The 21,080-nt window shown below is 42.9% G+C and overlaps 3 protein-coding genes across 3 annotated transcripts in view; 2 read left to right on the top strand and 1 right to left on the bottom strand. All coding sequences in view use genetic code 11, as the record gives it.

Moving 5' to 3' along the window:
- The window catches only part of EGR_08388 (hypothetical protein), a gene marked incomplete at both ends in the record, with an annotated part of 12,460 nt that extends 1,167 nt beyond the window's left edge, over nt 1-11,293 (bottom strand). The window contains 7 exons of the mRNA XM_024497637.1: nt 2,587-2,655; nt 2,691-2,814; nt 4,784-4,834; nt 4,884-5,052; nt 6,406-6,490; nt 9,816-9,916; nt 11,084-11,293. Coding sequence (XP_024347941.1) covers nt 2,587-2,655; nt 2,691-2,814; nt 4,784-4,834; nt 4,884-5,052; nt 6,406-6,490; nt 9,816-9,916; nt 11,084-11,293 — 809 coding nt within the window. The remainder of the gene's footprint in view (nt 1-2,586; nt 2,656-2,690; nt 2,815-4,783; nt 4,835-4,883; nt 5,053-6,405; nt 6,491-9,815; nt 9,917-11,083) is intronic.
- A 394-nt stretch (nt 11,294-11,687) lies between these two features.
- EGR_08387 (hypothetical protein) lies at nt 11,688-14,330 on the top strand (the record flags this gene model as incomplete). Its single annotated transcript, XM_024497636.1, has 3 exons — nt 11,688-11,934; nt 13,002-13,102; nt 14,247-14,330. 3 exons carry the CDS (start codon nt 11,688-11,690, stop codon nt 14,328-14,330), a joined length of 432 nt encoding a protein of 143 aa, XP_024347940.1.
- Nucleotides 14,331-16,506: 2,176 nt separating this feature from the next.
- Nucleotides 16,507-16,788, top strand: EGR_08386 (hypothetical protein; the record flags this gene model as incomplete). The annotated part of the gene is made up of 1 exon (XM_024497635.1): nt 16,507-16,788. One exon carries the CDS (start codon nt 16,507-16,509, stop codon nt 16,786-16,788), a length of 282 nt encoding a protein of 93 aa, XP_024347939.1.
- Nucleotides 16,789-21,080: the final 4,292 nt, after the last annotated feature.

The raw sequence follows: 21,080 nt of genomic DNA, 5'->3' as shown, positions 1-21,080 counted from the left end.
CAACAAGTGCGTCAGCCGTGACGAGCAGCTCTAGGATACATTTGTCATCTGTCACTGTGTATAGTGTCGTTGCGTTTGGATTCCCGTTTTGATTTGAACCTCTCTGTATTAAACCATTATTCTCCAATTTTTGCAAAGACAGTGCCAGAAAGTTTTGCCCTTTTCTTGTAAGCGAGGCACAGGCCTAACAATAAATCCATTTTATAATGTTTTATGTGGCTTTTAAAGCAAAAAAATGACAAGCCTGATGAGCCACTTCCAAATTGTCAATTGACTGTCAAACGCCGACAAGGAAAGCTCTTAATTATTACAGGGAGAAGAAGCAACAAGGAAAGAGGGAGAAAGCGGATGAGGGTAAGACAGCCTCCCTCTCGCTCCTCTCCCACCAAGCGCGGCATGGGATTTAGTATCTAGAAGCAGAGATCTTACTTCCCACTGACTCACTCCTGTTTACTATTTCTAAAATAAAAATCGAGGAAGTTTGTATTCAAAAATTTGGACTTTCAAGTGTCTTTAACAAACAAATCTCTATTATGCGCAAAATTACGTGAATGAACGGGGGATCGGTGAGTGGGTGAAAGGATAAAGGAATGTTTGGATGGGTAAGAGATTGATGGATGGATGGACAAGGAATGAATGGGTACGGGACAACTGGATGGATGGATACGCCTTGTATCGTTGCAGCCATTTATACGCAGATGGATTCTTTTGGATTTAGACAAATCCTTCTCCTTTTTAATCAGAAATCCTAACAGAACAGTGGGTGCTTAATTACCTAACCAATGAGAAGCTCCCCTCCATCAACCAATCAGAAAATCGCCTTTTCCAAAATTAAAACCTGGTCACTATACTTTCTCATTCCACTTCCAGCTCCGTCTCAGTGACCCACAGAATGCTTAACCTCTTCTCAAGGTCAACAGGTCGACACTACTCAAACAGGTTTGAGTACAGAAGCACCAACCACCCTCGAAGACAGTCGGTCACCCCAAGTGGAAAGACCATTAGAAGGCACACTTACGAGGGAATCGGAGCACTCTCACCACCCTTTGCATCTCCACTCCACCTCCCGAAAACAGCCCTTCTGTCGCGACGGATGGAGAACTCAGACCTCCTCACCACAAAACTGGACCAACTGTCCTGTCTATTGGGCTGGAAAAGAAAAGAGTCCCTCCAACCCGAGTTCTTTGAGGCATGGGATCTGCACACAGCCCTGGTGGGTGAGTTCCGGGAGATTATGAGTCTTGTGGAGCATATTGAAAAGGTCTATGAGACGTCTAAGAACAAACAGCCACTGACAAGATTCAAGCAATTGAAGGCCTGTGTACAGAGGACTCACTTATTCCTGCAAGTCTGTGCAGTTCATTCCAGCGTGGCAAAGGATGTGGCAATGTACTACTCGAAGAATGGAGGAAGTATATCGGATCGCAGCTTCCAGCAGTCCATTAAGAGTGGATCGGTGATAGGCAGTCGGGTGAAAGAGGCTGAAGCCTTCCGAAAAAAGGAGGAGGCTTTTGACAGTACGTAATCCTTTCAGTACTTTAACACTGTCTACGGGTTTTAGTTCAACTAGCAAAATATTTTATGCACGATTAGTTTGATCTGCCTGTTTGTATGTCTGAATTTCAAGGTGCATATGATGTTGATTTGACACCCCTTCTTGTGGTCTTCACTCGCTTCTGCCCACTTTAAACTCCCATGTCATAATGACAGTTGAATCTGGATTCCAACTTGTCGGCTAAACGAGCCTACTTCGCCTCAAATGCAAAGGTAGAGCTGTTTTTCCACAAATAGACTGCATAGCAAGTGAAGGTGTGAATTCGCTAAAATCACTTTGACTTCAGCTTTAAATCACCACTGCAATCTCAAGGCGGTCCTCACTTCGCCATGAAGGAGTGTGTCTCGCCACTAAGGCGTTCACTTGAGACTGCTGTGACGAAAACCTCAATTAGTATTATCTGTGAATGGGGATGAACCACACACTTCGCACCGACGCCGACCTAGAAGAGCGATTTGTGGTGGAAGCCAAGCAAATTGGCACCTGACAGGACTGTCAGTTTTTTCGTTTTCATTTCCTAGACATGTCTCCATAAATGTGAACTGTTGGGGGTGGACAGCTGGCTGTCTGAATGACTGAGTGACTGACAGACTAAATAATAACAAGGGATGGCTCTTGTATTCCAGTATTTCGTAATGCAAACAAACACCTCAGTGGTAATCTCCAAACGATTTGCTCAACACTCCACCACCCACTGTCCCCAACTCATGCAAGTGAGGAACACACTACTTCATCCCCAGGGGACTGAACTAGGCTGCCTTTGCGTGTTGTGCACTGCAAATAAAATTATTCACTAGGCGATCGTGTACTTGTTGAAGTCCAGCAAAATACAGCTGCGGCCTTTCTACTTCATTAGCCCTAATGGGACATGAAGTTCCGTACGAAAAAATTCATGAACGAGTTGGATAAGCATAATAAATTAATGGGAAGAAAGTAACGACTTTGCTTGACAAAAAATACCTCCCCCATAGTGGTAAGGAGTGGATTGAAGGGTATACACAAGAGAGATTAATGGGTATACTTACGCGTACCTTTCTATATGGCCTTGTATAATAGCATACTTTCTTTGCAGTGGATCATTTTCTTTAAGAAAAATCGGACTAACTTGCAAAATAAAATATTTTAGTTTTCCTACTTTACCTCATCTTCCATAAAAAGGAATTTATTAACAAGAATAACTATTAAATACGTTCTCCCTCTTCCCCTTGCATGAAATTTCTTTCTCAGAATTGGACAAAAGATGAAGCAAAAAGTATTTTCTATTTATAAAATGAAGGGTTTATACTGCTTTTCACATTCATTTTGTTCAACATGACCTCTGTTGTCACGGTAACCGCGTTACAGAAGGTCAATTTTGTACGTGAATTTGACAAGAGAATCGCCCATCTTTTTAGACTCATTACTTGCCTTTCAAGTGGCTGAACCACTCATGGACCTTTTGCAAGAAGCGTTATCCGTGGCTAGGCAGGTTCTTACACCTCAAAAACACATTGTACGACATTGTTTAAGATACGTTCTCCTAGTTAATCGAAATCAAACCCCTGTTTGCGAGAAAATAAACCTTTGTCCTGATAAGGAGAAATTTTTAGCACTTCCTAAACCATTGCTCTACCTTTTAATTTCAACTTGACTGATGTTTACTAACTTTGCTTAGGAAATTTTATGTCTGGCACGAAACCCACCTCTCAAAATTTTCATACAACACATACTTCAAAACAATACTAGAAGGCGTTTGCACCATATTTTTCCTCATTTAGGGGTTGATTTACAACGGTTGATGAGTTATTTGGGTCAACTGAAGGAGGAAAATGAAGTTTTGACGATGCAGAGTAAACTCCTCCTGGCAGAACTCAAGTGGCTCTGCGACCGATACGCCAATATACGGGGCGTCAACCCCATCTCCAAGTACTTCCTCCTCAAACGCATTATTAGAAAAGTCATCTATGGCGATACCCTACGAGAAGTCTCGTACGTAACAGCAAGCCCTTTAACCAAAGTGCATTGACCAAATTCTTTATTAAAGCGTCAAACATGACGCTTCCGACTAGGGAATGATGGTACCTTGTGGCCCTGGCTATTTGGCAATCAACGAAGCCATCCAGTCTTGATAAATGTCAAAGTAAAACGCTGAACTGGTTTCGATAAGGTGCTAGGTATTAAATATGAGTCATCAGCCCGTGTCCTGAGAACTGAAATCGGAATGTTAAAAAGTTGTACTTATTTGTTTTTCCAAAGTGAGAATATACTGAGTACTGACCACAATGGCTAACACAAACATACGGAACTAGCCTTTGGAAGTCACCGCCCTAAAAAACTAAAGGCAAATTAATCAAAATTATCCTTTTGTTTTTTCAAAAGAAACAAATGAGATTTATAAGCTGTAAATAAAGCACAGAATTACTTGTAAGTAAACAACACTGCAGTGTAAATAATTAAAAGCATCCACAAAATTTACCAGAAAAAAACACTTTCAAAGCATGTGAAATTAACACTTTGAAGACTTCCTTTAGACTTAAAAAACACCTTTATATTTTAGGTCAATGAAGAACCTCATTCGCGTGGTGACGTGATCTTTCGCCACATTCAGGACTCAAAAAAAGATTTGCATTTCTGTGACTTACGTGCCGAAAAGGTTGAGGAACTGCATGTTCTAATTGTAATATCCTTCATGACCAGAAGAAATTGGGAAACTGGCCTGTAAAATACTCTGATGTGTAGTTAGTGCTAAAATAAAAAATTTCGCTTAACTACTGCGTCATCATAATCGCCTGGACACTTGTCACAGTAGATTTGAAGTCGATTTTGCAAGTGGAACGCGAAGTTAGTGTCCACTTTTTACCCTAAAGCGATTAAAAAATGTAGTGGGCTTTCAAAAGAGTAAGCTAGAGGACAGATTTCTTTTGGAAAATTTAGTCAAATTCCATTAGGCGCCAACAGAGATTTCAGGGATGACAGCTGAAGGACTAGAATTTTTCGCATGCATAACCTTCTGGTTCCATAAGAACAAAATTTCTAGCAACTTTATGACAACTTAACTGCAATTTGTTTTAGAATAATAATGCTAACTAAAATGAAAAGGGTCAGCTTTTTGGCCACTGAATGGCCTTGATTTTAGTGTCCGTTTGTCATGTTTAAGTCGCCTAGTAATTATCGCTATTTTGACTGGGTACACAGCAGTGCCTTTAATTTTTCGACTGAACTATTGTCGGTACTCATATTATTTATTACTTTCCTTGCTTAAATTTGCTTTGAAGCCCAAATTGCTATTATTTACAAGCCCTATAATTCAGGATGTGAATCAAATGAATTTGTTATTTAGTACTCTTACTCAAGGAGCCAATTTTCATTACATTGTGCTTCAGTTCAATTTTACCATTTAAACCTATGCGGTATGCCTGTGAAAAAGTCTTCTCACGCAACAAATTTACCTTTTTTTTGCCAAATATTCTCCATTCCTCCTTCTTTATCTGTTCGCATCTACTGCAACAGAATGAATCCTACGATTTACTTGAGATTGACTCTACGGTGGGGAGAGCTCTATCCCCACAATAAATTTACATTGTGTTCGTGGCGAGTTTGTTCTTACGCCCACACCTTTTAACAAAAATATATAGCTCATAAAGAAAGATATATTTGTTTTCCTTTGGCACAATTTGCTCATTATATTCTATTGTCAGCCCAAATCTAGCCTGACAGGTTACATGATAAGCCTCAAATAATGGTGGACTGAGAGTAACCTTTCTGTATTTCATGCAGGCAACTAAAAATTCGCACTGCTTTCGGTCCAGCTCACTTGACTGACTTGATGCATGCAGTAACCTATATGCCAGTACTTTGACCCTCGCATCACACGGCATTTGCCGGATCTGATATATATGTGCTCTACCTCGGTTTCAAAACAGCAAACATTTCGTAATGAAGAATTGCGTGCCTCTAGTAGTGCATTTCCTTAAAACTAATGTCGAGGTCTTCTGTTCGTTGGCTTAAAACCGCATCATCTGCAAAGAGGAAGTCGTCCTAGTTGAACCCAAGGCAATGGTCCCCACCTGCCATGCATCAGAAACATGTAATATTCAATTTAAGAGACTGTCATTTTGTTTGCATACCAACCTTTCTTTTATTTTTTCTCACCTATTGTACATAAACGGCGTCATTGGGAAGGGACTGTTTGCCGACTGACTGGCTAACTTGTAAGGAATGCTTTTTTTCGGTTATCCTCAACCGACCCACTGAATATCCCACTATCCGCCCCCACTTTTGAGGCAGCCAGCATCCTCACATCCTGTTTTCCTTTGGCGATAATTCCCTTCGTCTTGATCATCACCTCGTCTTGGCAACAATAAGACGCCGTCCCATGTTTACAGAAAAATTGAAGGCACCGCTAGGGCAATGGAGGTAGGATAAAAGAAAAGGTGACTTGGACCAGGTTTTTCTCCCTCAAGAAGCACGAAACATTGCTAAAGGGGAATTGACAGTAGGCAAACATTTTGTTTGGCAAGTGCTATGCATGAATTTGGGCAGTCCCTACCTCGTGAATTCTTCTGGTCACCGGATGTCTTCACTATATTGTAAACAATTCAAGCAAGTAGATATATGAGACAGAATTAATCCTATTTTAAAAAACAAATGAAAATTTGTACGAAAAGACAGAAGTGTCCTGCCTTGGTCCCACCCCAAACTTCATGCTTTTAGAATTGCATAAAGTAATAGGAGAATTTCGGAACAACTTTGGTATACAATTTTGGCAATGAATTGTATAAAGAGAAAATAAGATAATTTTTTCATCTCTCCGTTGTTACAATGTTTTGACAATGCAGCGACGGGGTTTCGCCCATATCTCATTGGCTTACCATTGGCCCAGTGAGATTAGACATAGGAGCAGAATGATGTTTATTTATTTCCAAATATTTTGTCGAAAAAATCAAAATGTGTTGCCTGGTTTAGTAAATTTTGCAAAGGCGGAAACCAAAGTATACTGGCTAAGTTGACTTAAAAAATTTGGACCTGAGAGAGGTGTTTAAGTTCAATTTGGAAATTTATTTCGATAGAGGGGAAAACTGCTCGCCTTTTGTACAAAACCTTCTTCTACTGAAATGGTACACGATTGTTAGCATTCAAACACTACCTTTAAAAGAGCCTCTAAATAGAGGGGTCCTTCTGTACATCTGAAGTGATTCAAGAGAGGCGGCTTTACCTAGCACAAAACTTATCACGGGCTGAGTTCGTGGGTCGAATCTAATCTACTTGCCTCCTGGCCATGTCGATAGCCTCTCAGGCCATCTGAAAGTCTCGACGCGCTGAACTGGTGGCAGTAGAGAACGAACTCCATCCTAAGGGACATTTACCATGATTTCTAGCACTGAGTGATCAGCCTTGGCGTGACGGAAGAAAAGTGTATCCCATGGATGCGAAGATCTGGAGCGACCCTTAACAGAAGCTGTGATATTAAAGTCGACCTTCGGCAACTATCGCAGTCCCGTGGTGTGCAGGAAAGCTACCGACAACACCTATCCGTGAAGCATTTCAAAAGTTTGTTACGGAGCTGTTAACGCTACCTGTGCGAAGATACCTCTTCCACCTCTCTACTTGCTGGATACACGGCTGGCGGCACTAAAGTGAGATTAATGTGGCAGATAGGCACAAGCAGGAAACCCTGTCCCGACACAACTATATAAAGCACTGCCATTTCGAAAACCCGTCTACTGGCGTTTGCTGTTTATTTCACAGACTCCAACCTCTTTCCTGAAGGGCCTAGGTATAACCTCCACTTGACTTGAAGTATTTTTCCCCTGGTTGGTTTCGTCGGGAGGCACGATTTTTGGCCTCCAGTCGGTGAACCATTGCGTTTGCAATTCACCGTATACAGGAATCAACTAAGAGGAAGCAGAGTATTGAGAGAATGAAGTGGTTCCTGCCCTGGAAGGTTGAGGTGAGTGTGGAGTAATGAGTGAGGAGTGTGAGGGCAACCAATGATATGTTGGCTAACTAAAAAAGCCGTTTCTTCCCAATGGTAATCAGTCGGAAGATAAATTAGAATTCAGGAAGCATTCGTGGAAGATAGGCGGAAAAGGAACAAAATGAAGACAAACAAGCAAACTGTCACCTATTGTTGAGGCATGACATGTGAAACCCGTTTACTTGGCCTTCCGTGACAACTTCTTCCCAGTTGATAGGGATGTAAATTAATCGTTGTTAATAAGGAATAAAAAGTCTAGCCACGCTAAACTTAGAGAAATGTACTGGCAGAGACGTCATTCCTCATTCTGAAGAATGGAGGTACCGCCTTCGTATGAGTGATTTTCCCGCCTAAAAAAAGGCCAATTTTTTGCCACTTTTGATATTTGCCTAATTCTGTTGTGTAGCATGGTTCTCGCCAGATATGTCATTTAGATAAACCGACCCACGCACCATTTGCATTATCAAAGTGACCAATTCTGCAGTTGTTCCATGACTAAATGGAGGTGAAATTTTCCATTTCAGGCGAAGAACGTAGTTTTGCACACCGTCTTTTGCCATTGTTCTCCAAACGTGGGTTTTTGGTAGCTACAGCAATCTGATAAAGAGCACCTGTCACGTATTTGTGACGCCAGTAGTTCATCCATTAACTAATGCCTTTTTAGAGATGTCATAGTTTTCAAAAGTATAAATAAGCTATTCTTCTGGCCTAGATTACTTAAAAACGTTACTGAGGAGCTTTATTGAAGCCTGTCTAGTCAGTGACGTGATCCCGACCATCTTAAACGAGAATCTAACTTCTAAAACTGATAACTAGGTCCTTCACTAACGTTTATCCTATAAATGAGTGCGTTGACAGGTGATTTAACCTTTGCAAACCTGTAAACCGAACTGTTGGCAGCGAATGGGCAAAGTAGGAGGCCACAAAAGACGCTTCAGTGGTCTAAATGAGCTTTATTACTGCAATCTGCCATCCTCTCCCCATAGGACGCATGATTGGTACCCATCTCACTGTAACACGAGACTTTGTTCCCGTGCGCAAACAACTTGGATTCCAGTCACCTGTACTCTTCACTTATTGCTTATTCCATGCAGTTATCCGATACCAGGAGGTGCTGGCAATCTCCTGAAGAAGACACAGGGGATGATGTGAAAAAGTTGATGCACTGTTTGCCTCTCTTCCTAACAGCCTGCCTCCCTCTTTCCCTCCCTCCATCCTGTCCTCGACTCTGGTAATAAGGCCTTCTAATATGCGAGTTTTAAGGTGGTGTGAAGTGATTGGTTAACCCAGGCTGTTTTACAAGAAGAAGTGGTTCTGGGATAACCATAAGTTTTACTGCCTTCCAGCAAGTTGATGGACCGCAGTTGTGAGTAACTGGTATTCACTCCATTGTGTAGTGGATAAAGTAATCTGGAGATCACATACATCAGGCCAACACCGCTCACCTAGAGACTAAGTAGGTCGGGAAGGGGAGAGAGAGGTGGGGATTGTTTGGGGGTAGCCAATATCTCGTTCTTTCACTTAGTGGGATTTGGGGTACTCTGAAAAGCCACTTCACCACATACCAGTCAAAGCCAAGACAAATGCAGGAAACATGTTCATAAAATGCCCAAAAGAAGTGTAGATCACCAAACCCGTGACCTATTCAGCTTTCTGACATCTCTTCCTCACAGCTATTAGTAGGAGGCATTTCTGCGCCTCTCAGTGCACCTCCCCACTTTCCACTTGATGGGGTGTCAACCCACAGTTTTATCACCACGCAAGTCAAATATTAATGAGGCAACTTGACAGGGCAGCCTCCTTAAATCAACCACCACTCAGTACCTTTAAAGTACAATCAGTAAATAAGTCCTTCAGGGCTTATGAAGAGCTCCCTCCCCAAGAAAGTACATTAAACTGTCTTTCATTTAACAAAAGACCTCCTTAAAGTACATTGATGGGAAATCTTAGTACTGTTTATGTCGTTTTTACTTTCTACTTTTAATTTCAGAGCCTAGGATCGAGAGGAATGGTCAAGGAAAGAATTTGTCACCCTTTTCCACTCCTCCCACCTCTAGGGAACTGGTGGCTCCGTCTTAGTCACGAGGTTGATCCAATCTGGCTCATTTTCGACCCTTCTGTTAGGATTTGTAATAGATGTAGGAGTAGTTGCCCTTTGGGATCGGATTTGCTTTCCACAGCCAGCATTGTTGACTTTTCATGCCTAAATGGAGCACACTGTAAACCTCGTCCTCCATCTCCAGCCCGTGGATGGAGACTGTTGCAGACCCTGTGGGAAGAAATGGGGAAAAGCATGCCACAGACCTCATTGATGCTATAAGGTTTTCTTTAATAGTGTCCGACCTATTGGTTGAAGGTACCGAGGACGATGACATTAATAAAAGAGCTAATTTCAAAATTTCTCTCTGTGGCAACCCAAATTATGGTAAAGATAGGTACAAAAGATGCTCAAGTCAAACCGGGAATTTTGTATTTACGCCCACATAGAGGCATGACAGCAGGAGCCAGATGTGGCTGTTTCAAACGCTACAGACCAGTCTACTCTGGGCACCATCTATCAAAATGGCAGACAAAGTGACCAAAGTTTTTGATCAAAAATGGTCTTACAACCCAAATGCTTGGATGCATCAACTCGTGGATATGTGAAGCCTCAAATTCAGTGCTCAGCAAAGGACATTTGAACAGTATCAATCTCAAATTCGGTTGAATGCAGGTTAGTGAAGATCCTGGATGAGGTGATTACAGTCTTGCCAATCAGTGCTGAAAATCCTTAACGTTCGGGACGCCCGGCTGAGGCCCACACAAACTGCCAAGATGATTAATTCTAGTGGGCAATGGTTGAAAACCACAAATTAGTTACACAGGAACACTTAAGGGTATTCCAGCTACAAGGAGGGGTTAAATTCTGTATTGGATTACAAGATGCCTTGTAAAATGCGGTCTGGGACTTCATCTGATCGCATCATGGTGCAATAAGGAAGAGTGTCATATCACTTCAATCCACGATAAAAATGAACATTAAGACAAGAGGAGTGTCCAGTTTAAACACTGATAATAAAATGCGTGAATAAATACACCGATTGCAGCTATTTTCACGTCCTTATCTTTGGCAAGCTTGAAAATCTCCGTTTGACCTGAACGCCACTCGGCTTCCCATTCCAGTTCACTCTATACCTCTTCTGCCTAATATTTAAACTAAGAATGTAGAAATCCACTTCTTTTTAACTTTTTCTTACTCATTTTTATCACTTTATCCGCAAGTGTTTGGCACATCCATCCCACATGACTAATTAGGCGTCTGTCTATTCATACAATGGGAGACATTCAAGAAAGTAAACACTACATGTGAAAACATCTCGTTCTCCTCATCCCCCTACCTTGTTGATTCAGCTGGTGTTGTTTTGCTAGCACCAGTGATAATGAAGGCTCTCCAGTACGCCTTTCCCCTACCCACCGTTCTAATCAAGCGTTGCGCTGTCAACTTAATCGGTGTTTGTTTCAGGTCACCCTGGCACGTGGTCTGTAGCCAGCTAGAATAGATATAGATTCATTTCCAGGAATCTAAAGCCAACAAAAGCGAGAGTGAAGGGACCAAAATGTGCTGAATACGATTTCAAAAGTTCTTTTGAAATAGTTTGACGAAACTGCCAATCGTTGAAGTCATCTACGACCTCTAGAAAACATTTCGATTTAAACATTAGTAAAGTTTTTTGTCCTGAAATTTGGTTCCCCGAACATTCAAGAGCAGGCCTCGGTTTACCTCCTAGTTGACGCCTCTTCATTCACTCATTACACGTAAAGACGGTAAGGTCAAGGTCATTCAGTACACGAGAGTCAATAGACGCTCTTGCAGGTATCTTACTCTGGTTATACACATGTAGTGGGTATTAAAGTCCTTCTTCTCCCATTTTGATTAGACCGGTGTTTCTAGAAACTCCCTCGACTTGCCCTCTGATTGAGGTCTCCTTATTAGCCAGTATAGCATGTAGGCGGTAAGGTCAAGGCCACTCAATGTAATATTGATGTACGAGGACTGTACCAATCCACGACTCGGCACTCCAGATAATGGATGTGCACGGGATTATCGCGCCCCAACTGTATATAAGTAGTCGGTATTCGAGTCCGCATTTAAAAATAAAAAAATTATTACTTTCCCGTCGGAAGGAAAGAAAGAACATGGTGACAGAACGTCTGTTTTGTCTGGAAGTTCAAAAGACCCCATTAAGAATCGCTTTTGAAGCTACAACCCTCTGCATTGGGAAATTTAGGTCTTCAAGTAAGAAATATGCTGTGAAATTAGGGCATCAAAAAAATTTGTATGGTGCATGGGTCTGGGTAGAACTTGACCGTGTATGTGCACAGAAGAGCTGGTGGAATGTCAACACAAATGACACGCATGGAATGCGTCGTGTCTTGCAATCTGGTGAGTGTAGACCGAGGGGACTGTAAGTGCGGTGTAGAAGAAATAATTCAAACTCTCGATTTGATGGAATCGAATAATTTGTGTTTACGTGGAAGCAACGAGTAGAGAAAATGGTCGAATGTTCTTTTACGTCTACTTTTGTTTAAGTCAATGGAAAAAAAAATAAGTAGACGTAGTGAACGAGTTTAAGTGAAGTCACGGTCGTATCCTGGCACCTCGTTCGTGTCTCCAGTCTACTGGTTCCTCAGATTAGAGCTTCTCTACGCCATCGAGGATGATCGCGTCACTACATCAAGGACAGGAGCATGCAGACCCGAGGCAGATGAGAAGCAATCCCAATGCCAATTACTGGATGCCATATTCAACTTCACTGATGAGGGCATATTTTGTGATGGTTAGATTAGTGAAAGTTGTTGAATGTGGATTGACTTTTGCACATCGCTCCAATTTCGATTTAGACGAAGTCATCCCTGAAAGAGCGGCTTTAAAATTACGGCACGAACACTGTGGCTTCTATCATGGCAATGAAAGCATGAAAGTTATCTTCCTTGCTTTGCTTGCTGTGTGGAACGCCATCTGCCCAAGTACTGCTCGCCGAACTCCCGTCCCTCAGAGAGCTAGACATCTCCACCAAATCCACTGCCTGTTCCACCACTTATGGAGCAGGCAACATTTAGACCTTAAGGTAAAGTCATCATGGCATCTCTGGTTCTATCTGAGGACGTTTTGAATTTCACAGGAGCAGATTTCGCATCACTAACGGCCAAAAAGACGGGGGGTTACTGATATGGCCTGGAGGCCATATCGTCCAAGGAAAGTATAAAGACGAAGCCTTAATTGTTCACAAAAACAAAACTAATCAAAGTATAACACAGTCACCCATTCCTTTGAGCATAGTCCCCGGCGCTGCCCTTGGTCGATCTCCTGCGTCGTCCATCAAAACGTAGTCAGTGCCGCAAGGAAAAACACCCATGGACCAACCGTGCCAGGTATAGAATTCCCATGCAACTGAGGAGAGGTTTGGCCACAACGTCACGGATCTCCCTTTGTGATTTCGCTAAATCTAGAGTTTCGTCCTGTTGAAGAAGTGTGTTGGGGAAAGAAGGAATATGCAGGCCTAAAAGCAGAGTCATTTAATCAAGGATGGAGTTTAAAGCGGTTTCAAGAGGTAAGGATGCGCCCCCAATTCCTCCTGGATCAGTTACTTCACACTTCAATGCTGCCCAGCCATATCTACTGGGGTTCCATCCATCTGGTGGAAGTGTAAAGGAGCTATGATGTATTCACTTAATTGACACCTTAATGTAGGTGCAGTAGACAGCTCCGAAGAGTGCTTTTCTAGATGGTTTACAGCTAGTGTGGCCTCAGTTGTTAATGGCTTTCCTGCAGTACAGAAGACTGTAGTGTTTGCTGAAGGTAGTCGAGACTTGCAACTCTTCTATCAGCACTTAAACCTTTCTTCCGCCTCACTCTGAAACTCCGAAGGTTTTGTAATGTCGACAGAGTAGTGTAAATCTCGATCGGCTCTTGTATCACCAACCAGCCGAATCATTTCTTCCTGTAAGGTGTCCTGCATTGTTTGTGTTCTCTGCCTCCTAAGAACTCCCAATGCTTATGAAACTTGTCTAGTAGGCTTGAGCAAGACTTGCCTAGACTTGTCACGGGAGCTGACAAGCTGCTGGCATTTGCTACTGAAATCGCCAAGAGTAGTAGAAGGAAGGATAAGGACACGAAGTAATGCCAGCCAAGGCGACGCGCCCTAATGCTACTGCAGTGTCACTCAAATAAAGTGATTTAATTCACGACAGCACTTTACAATGCCGGCCCCTCCGATACAAGGCTGATCTTGGCAGTCACCCTCCTACAAGTGATGAAATTTCATCACCCAACTTCAGCGGCTGGAAGCGCACCTACCGAAATGACAAATGCGAAGGCATACGGTTTGCTGATTTGACACTTCCTGCCTCTCCTCACCTCCTATGAGTGGGTTGCTATTTTTATTGAATGATGGCAGGACTCTGATACTGAAGATATCTCCCTCGAATCTTGGTTTCTCCATCTCCCACCTGAATTTACAAAACCGACGTGATGGAGGACATTTGTGTCTGTGGATGCGCATTAAAACAAATCCTCTATAGTCTAAATGCTGAAATAGGTGAGTCGTCGCATAGTAGAGAGGGATGAAGCATTATCCTCCCTCTCTTCTCCCCATTCTAAAGCAACAAACCTCATCTCGTTAGCTTGTAGGAATAAGACTTCCCTTATTGGCTCATTAGCCCTCGCAAATTCTTAAAAAGAGGGTTTTCCATCAGATCATCAAATTTACATTGTTTTTTACTGTCATTAAGAAAGAGTCATCCTGGACGTGGTGGCAAGTTGTCAAAATAATCAGATAATTCGTCAACTCTTTGTGGTTTGTACGTGGAGCTCTCACACCATCCCAAAGAAAAGCTTTTACAACTCTACAAACTCGCCTTCTAAGGGCGTTGTAGAATGTAGGGCACTAAAATATGAGGAAAACTGTGGAGAGAACAGGGAAGAGTACCGCAGAAGCGAAAGTTTTTTGCCATATTAAGTCATTGTAGCAAGGTACACAGCAAATTGCATCAAAGCATTCGTGCGGCTTCAACAACCAACTTTAGCAAGAGCCTTCCACCGTCAATTGATCACTTGGAGGTGCAATTCGAAGACCAGGTACCACATTAATAAGGGGGATTGTTCAGTCACCCTCGTCCCATCCGAAGTAAAATTCCCCTTTTCAAGACTGTCCTCCTACGGGAAATATGGCATGATGCAAGTCCATCCAAGTAGACGTCGAGGTGCATCAGTACGAAGGCGTCGAATTGCAAGTGGTATTTTCCTTGCGGTAGCCAGTCCACAGCATTGTGCAACATTAGGTGGAGGTACCAAGGGCAGGGTAGTGATTAAAGGCAATATACAGAGTAGCTTGATGACAAGTTCTGCTGAACAAGCAGGTCGGCAATGCTAGCAATCAACTTACTTTGAATCAAGGCGTGGGCGATTTTGCCAACAGGTTTACCAGGAGGAAGTGGCAAAATTTGGGTGGGCCCAGAAGAGGGCACTGCTCTTAGTGATACCTGGGTGTTGTGACCTGTCGGACTCGTGAACTTGATGAATGATGATGAGTAGGTGGATACACACCAGTCGATTGGCACGCTGCGCCTTGTTGTGCTCTCCACTGTCTTCCTGCCAGTGTCGATTCCCAACCTCCTGCTACGTCTGCAGCTGACACTGCTTTAACCCCACAGATGTGCTTCTAGTCCTTTGACTCCACTAACCCACCCCAACTACCCACGAAGGCTGCAGTAGCTTTGTTGTAGTATCTCGACGTAGTCAGCTGCACAGGTCGTGTGGAGAGTGAGCTAGTGGAACCGACAGCTCAGTAGTAGAGGTGTAAATAACTCCGTTTGGCTGACGAGTTACGTAATGGCAACGCCTTGCGTCCACAAACGTTCTCCATCCACCCTCAAGCAAGACAAATCGTTTCTCCTGTGCTCAATCCTCCGTCGTGTGTTGTCGGTGACGAATGAGTTGAGATTGACGTGTCAACATCCTGCCATGACATTCCATATGGATGGTGAGATAAGTCAGTGACAGCCACCTTAACTGGACAATGAATGTCCTGGTGGAAGCGGCATGCCCAATGAGTTCCATTCACACGCACTCGCAAAACACGAACATCGGTGGTCAAGACTGTCAATTCGGTTCGTGCTCCTCACTTCTTTCACAAAACTTGCAGAAACGTGTTGTTCACTGCACCGCACCACACCGCACTAAACCGCACTGCACTGCACTGCACTGCACTGCACTGCCCTTGACATTGTTCGATGACTGACCGACGGCCTAGTTAACAGCGTGGCCGATTGAGGGGCTGGCAGGCCGACAGGCTGACTAATGGTGAGAAGTGTCCTTTGTTGAGTGAACGAACACACCATCGATATGCTCAAACGATCTACCAACACCACCATCACCAACACCACTTCGTCTCCACCACACTGTACTAACTTTGTCTCTCTCTCTCTCTCTCCCCCTCCCCCTCCCTTTCCCCCTCCATGCTTGTGCTGTTTTGCACACTCTATTGTTCACTTTTCATGGCTTATTGGTTCAGTCCTCATTAATGGCAGGTGGAAAGCATCTTCTACATGGAGTACACCTGCACAACCACATAACTTAGTGGCATGTGTGAAAAAAAGCTGGACCAGTGACTAACGAATCAGTGGATAGGAAGTCAAGTCGTTATTCCTACCAAACAGCGTACCTTTTGACAGCAGGGAAGCCTCGTTTTGAGAAGACTTGCACCACAGTCATGAGGAGGTGGAAGCAAATACTGTTCCTGTTCTAGGTTCAGCTTCATCCTCGTCTATATTCTCTCCAGTCTTACCGTTATGTTTCAAGTCTCCAGCTGATGATCATCGCCCTCATCATCTACCTCGTCGTGACATTGACAGTAGATAATGACATGGCCACAATTGACTGGGAGATGGAAGAGGCAGAGAACAAATCCTACCTTTCCTAGTGACGTAGAGAGGTCTGAAATGGGTGGATGAAGGTATGAAAATGGATGGATGGACGGATGGATACAAAAAAGGATGGATGGATGGATGGATGGATGGATGGATGGATGGATGGATGGATGGATGGATGGATGGATGGATGGATGGACACAGGATGGATGGATGGATGGATGGACACAGGATGGATGGATACAGGGTGGATGGACACAGGATAGATGGGTGGATGGGTGGTTGGATGGATGCAGGATGGACGATTAATTGCAAATTAACAAATAAACCTAGAAATAACGTTCAAACAGAATGGAGGCCCACCTACTAAATTGAGGTCTCAGGAAATTGTCTGCCTCTCTTTTTGTCGTATCAGTGTTCAACTCGGTCCATACCCAAATTTGTTAATCTAAATCGCCCATTTAAAATGTTCTTGGCTTGGAAACTACTGTCGAAAAACATTAACATATCCCTCTCCCCTTCTTTGGTAGGCGTACACAGCTGTCATTGAAAAAAAACCACACACTCAAACACACACACACTGACGACTTGTTCCGCGCTAGTAACTACGCACACCCGTCTTCTGTTGTTGCTTATTCACTTGTGGTTTTGAAGTAAACAAAAACACATATTTGTGGTTTGTTGTTTGTTTTAATCTACAAAATGCATATCCGGTGCATTTCTTCCCTGGGCTTCGAACTTGGGCACAAAGGCGGGTACTACCCACTAACTGCTGAATTCCGACTTTTGCCTTTCCCTAACACCAATTAATTGAGGCTAAACGATACAAAGCTATTAATTATCATTTGCTGACTAGGTTTATCTATTTTTGGGCAGTATTAACCATAAAAGGTGATAAGGTCAACAGTTTAGCTCTCGGTGTTGACATGACAAGTACATATCTTAGTGTTTAAATCCACACCTTTGTCCTGGATTGCCAAAAATGGGATATCCTACCGCTTTAATACACCTTATTGTGTACTCTGTTACCTTACTCCGATTTTAAAACCCCTAAAAATCATAAAATACTGGTTTGATGGGTATGATGGCTGCACTTTGACCTCTGTTGCTGAACAAATGGACATCAACTCGGTTGTGGGGCTGTAGAAACCTCTCGGCAACTTTGTCCCTTCACTGACGGAGAAAATGTGGCGAGAAATACTTTGAATTGTTACGTACTGGTGGCGAAATTCAAAGGCAAATGGACCGTTTTCAGGTTAAAAATCCTCTACTCCTGGCAATGAATTCATCCATTTTACTGTTTGGCATCTGGCTTGGTGTCCTGGTGCCTGGGTTTGTGGCAGATTGCAGTACACCTCGGTGACCGTGGAAGCAGTCAAAGAGCACCCCTCGGACCTGGAGTTGAATCCGAGCCGCTAGACCATCACGGATACAATTTCGCGTTCTGCGTACCAAAATTTCCTCGCAAACCTCCTCTCTCCCTCTACCCATCACTACATTCATCTGTGTCCTTCTATCTCTGCTTCTTCTCTGTCTTACTGCCTGTACGTCGCTTTGCCTGCCTGTCTCCCTCTATCTCCATCTGTCTGCCTGACAGCGGTTACACACACACATACTCCTCTGCTTGATGTGAATTATGAAAGTCTCCTCTGATCCATGTCATATTGTTTGTGTCAGACTGGCTACCGGCTGATGAACAGACTGAGCAGTAAGCATTGACAGCAGAGTGGTGCCCATAAGCCAAAGAACGGTGGATCTAAACCACTGTCTGCTAGTCGGTCGGTCGAATGGACGGTAGATGACCCGTCGCGTCTCGTAACAGTTTTTCGGTAACCTAGAAAGTCAGATTATCAAACGCTCATCTGCCACGGCTTTAAGTCAGAATGGAAGTGGGAAATAAAATTTCTTCTTGAGAGATAGGCAGGACTTAAAATTAGTCGGACATGACAGTGCGGCGAAGGACCTCATAGCAAGTCAAAACGTACTGCTGCGAAGAGGCACAGGCTCCTCTAAGTGATGTTTTCCAACTTTCCCCATCAGCATTACACAACCGTATTATTAAGTACGGAACGAAAGTGAAAACTGAAAGATAAAAAGGAAGTTGAAATGGAACAAACTGAAGCTAGGCTCTGTAACTCCATCGTGAAACACTTTATCAGGAAATAACGCCTTTTATCAACTTTAGAAGCACCTGAAGTGGGGAAATTGAGTCATATGAATGTATATATTCTTTCTCGTCTTTTAATTGAAGGAATCAAATAAATTGCATTGGCGTTATACATAAAATATCTCAAATTAGCTATTTTTCCTGTTTCAAATGGAGTCAACTCAAACATCCTGCTACTTAATTATTTAAGTAGCAGGTGCTACAGGGAATCTCATTCCATCTGAAGCGAGAGTAACCAAAGGGAGGACAGGAGAGAAGGGGTAATAAAAGACTGTGTCGAAGAATAACATATGTTTTTTTTAGAAGGCTTTTTATCCCTCCTCATAGTCGTCCATCACTTTGATTCACTTCAAAATAAACCTCGTCCCGTCACGGAAGAGGTTTTTTTTACGTGGGACTGGAGACGCCATGGAATTTTTGTGAAGCATAAATACAGCACAAAATATTTCTCTCCTCGTTTGTTTACCACGTACTGTAGTTTTCGATTTTATTTACTTTCGCTCTTGAAAACAAATCAATGTGAGTGTAACGAAAAGCCGGTCTTCTTGAGTCATTGAGCACTGAGAGGTGTCACAAATCCACAATTGTCATTATACACAATAAAATGCCAAAATAAGTCTAAATTTGAGTTTCATTGGAGCGATTTACCCATGTTATTGTTGAGCATCCTGCTGAAAACGCCATTCCATTATTTTGTGTATAGAAAGAGGAAACTGATCTGATCGGAGCTAAGGCTAAATGACCCAAATTAAGGGAGACGAAAACAGGTTTCAATCGCTATCGCCACTCTCGACCACTGGACTCGAATCGGCTCCACTGAAACCACCTATTTGGCGCTTAAAAATGCGAACTCTTTAACTGCTCTACAAATCACTGGACTCGCATGGATTGCCAAGGGGCTGGTTTGCAGAAAACTTATAATTCATTTGCTTATTCCTTCCTTTTATAGACATATCGCCATGGCTACGAATTTGTCATCCTTGTGAATTTTTCTTTTTGGCACCGATTAACCCCAATGGGCGAGTACAAATGGGAAAAACCGTACCATTTACAATGAATGAAATACCTCTACGGACGTATCATACCAGACAGGTTTACAAGTACCCTGCGCGTCCACCAGATTTCATTTCAGTCTTTTTTGTATGAGAAACTAAAAAATGAATTGGTTTTATTATCTCCCTCCCCTTTCACTCGCTTCTCGTGAGAGTGCACGCCCCTAAAGGCCGCTCTCTCGGGCAAGACCGCGCGTGCCTTGCAACCTTGACGAGCGTCTATCGATTTTGGCTATCGATAATTGCGCATTTGGGCGTGCGCTTTGCGAGGCGTGTGAGCGTACAGCGCCCCTGCAAATTGACTATCGATTTTCTACTCGGTCACTTTCACACGCGCGCCTCAGAAGGCGTGACCGTGACGAAATCCAACAGCTGGACGATGAAATAAATGAAGATGAAGGCATCGCCAAATAACTTTGAGGGCTTTGCTTACTATTAAATGACTTAGGTAAGTTGCACATACTACTGTTATTCAATTAGGCGATCACCATTAAGGCTTACTGCTGCCCACCGAGACATAGGGCTTGTTTTAGGCTGTCCATCTACTTATCCTCGCTCACTTTCACGAGCGTTTTAAGATTTAACCATGGCATATTTTTAATCTGCATGATAAAGCAACTTAATGCAGGGTTTAGCCAAATAAATTTAAGGGGTTTTGTCTCCCACTCATTAGATACCTTTAAGAAGGCTGCATATACTACTGATGTAAAACTAAGCAACCACAATGACTGTCATTTACCGTTCCCCGACGGGATTTTAAGGTTGCTGTGAGCCCCCATGTTATGATTTATCTTGCTTGTGGAGAGGGTCTGCTTAATCCCATCCACAGAGTTTCAATCTCACCCTTATACCATATACCTTAAAAAATTCTGAGGGTATTAGTGCCTAAAAATAGTTAAAAAACTACAATTCCTAGGCCTCTAGCAACAATCTCCATGGTTTGATTTTAAGGGAAGAGAAGAGTGGAAATTCGGTATCAATCTCTACTTTGTGCCCAAGTTTGGAGTCAAGGGAAGGAATGAGCTGTATATGTATTTTCTTAATTAAAACAAACAAAACCACCAATGCGTGTTTTTGCTTCCTCGCAAAACAAGTGAATGAGTAACAGGGGAACCCGGGTAGGCTTGGTTGCTACCTGGCCACATGTCGTCAGTGTGTATGTGTGCATGGTTATGTCAGTGACAAGCGTATGCTGATCTACAAAAGAAGGGGGAATGGTCTTGTGTTACTAAGCTTTTGGACAGTTGTTACCACGACACAAATGCTTTAAATGGAGGTTTTTAAATTGATGAATCTATGTTTGATCTTAAAGGCCGCTATTACAGTAAGATGGAAGGCAAAAAAGCATGCTGAAGCATCGAATTGTTAGGGCGCCTTTGTTACTACCTCGTATCCATCCATCCCGCATCCATCCATTTTCATACCTTCATCCACCCATTTCAA

This window comes from Echinococcus granulosus (genome assembly GCF_000524195.1).
Source record: "Echinococcus granulosus chromosome Unknown EG_S00105, whole genome shotgun sequence".
In the NCBI taxonomy this organism is placed as follows: Eukaryota; Metazoa; Platyhelminthes; class Cestoda; order Cyclophyllidea; family Taeniidae; genus Echinococcus; species Echinococcus granulosus.
Note: the sequence above shows the minus strand (reverse complement) of the source record. Positions and strands in the feature narration are given on the sequence as shown.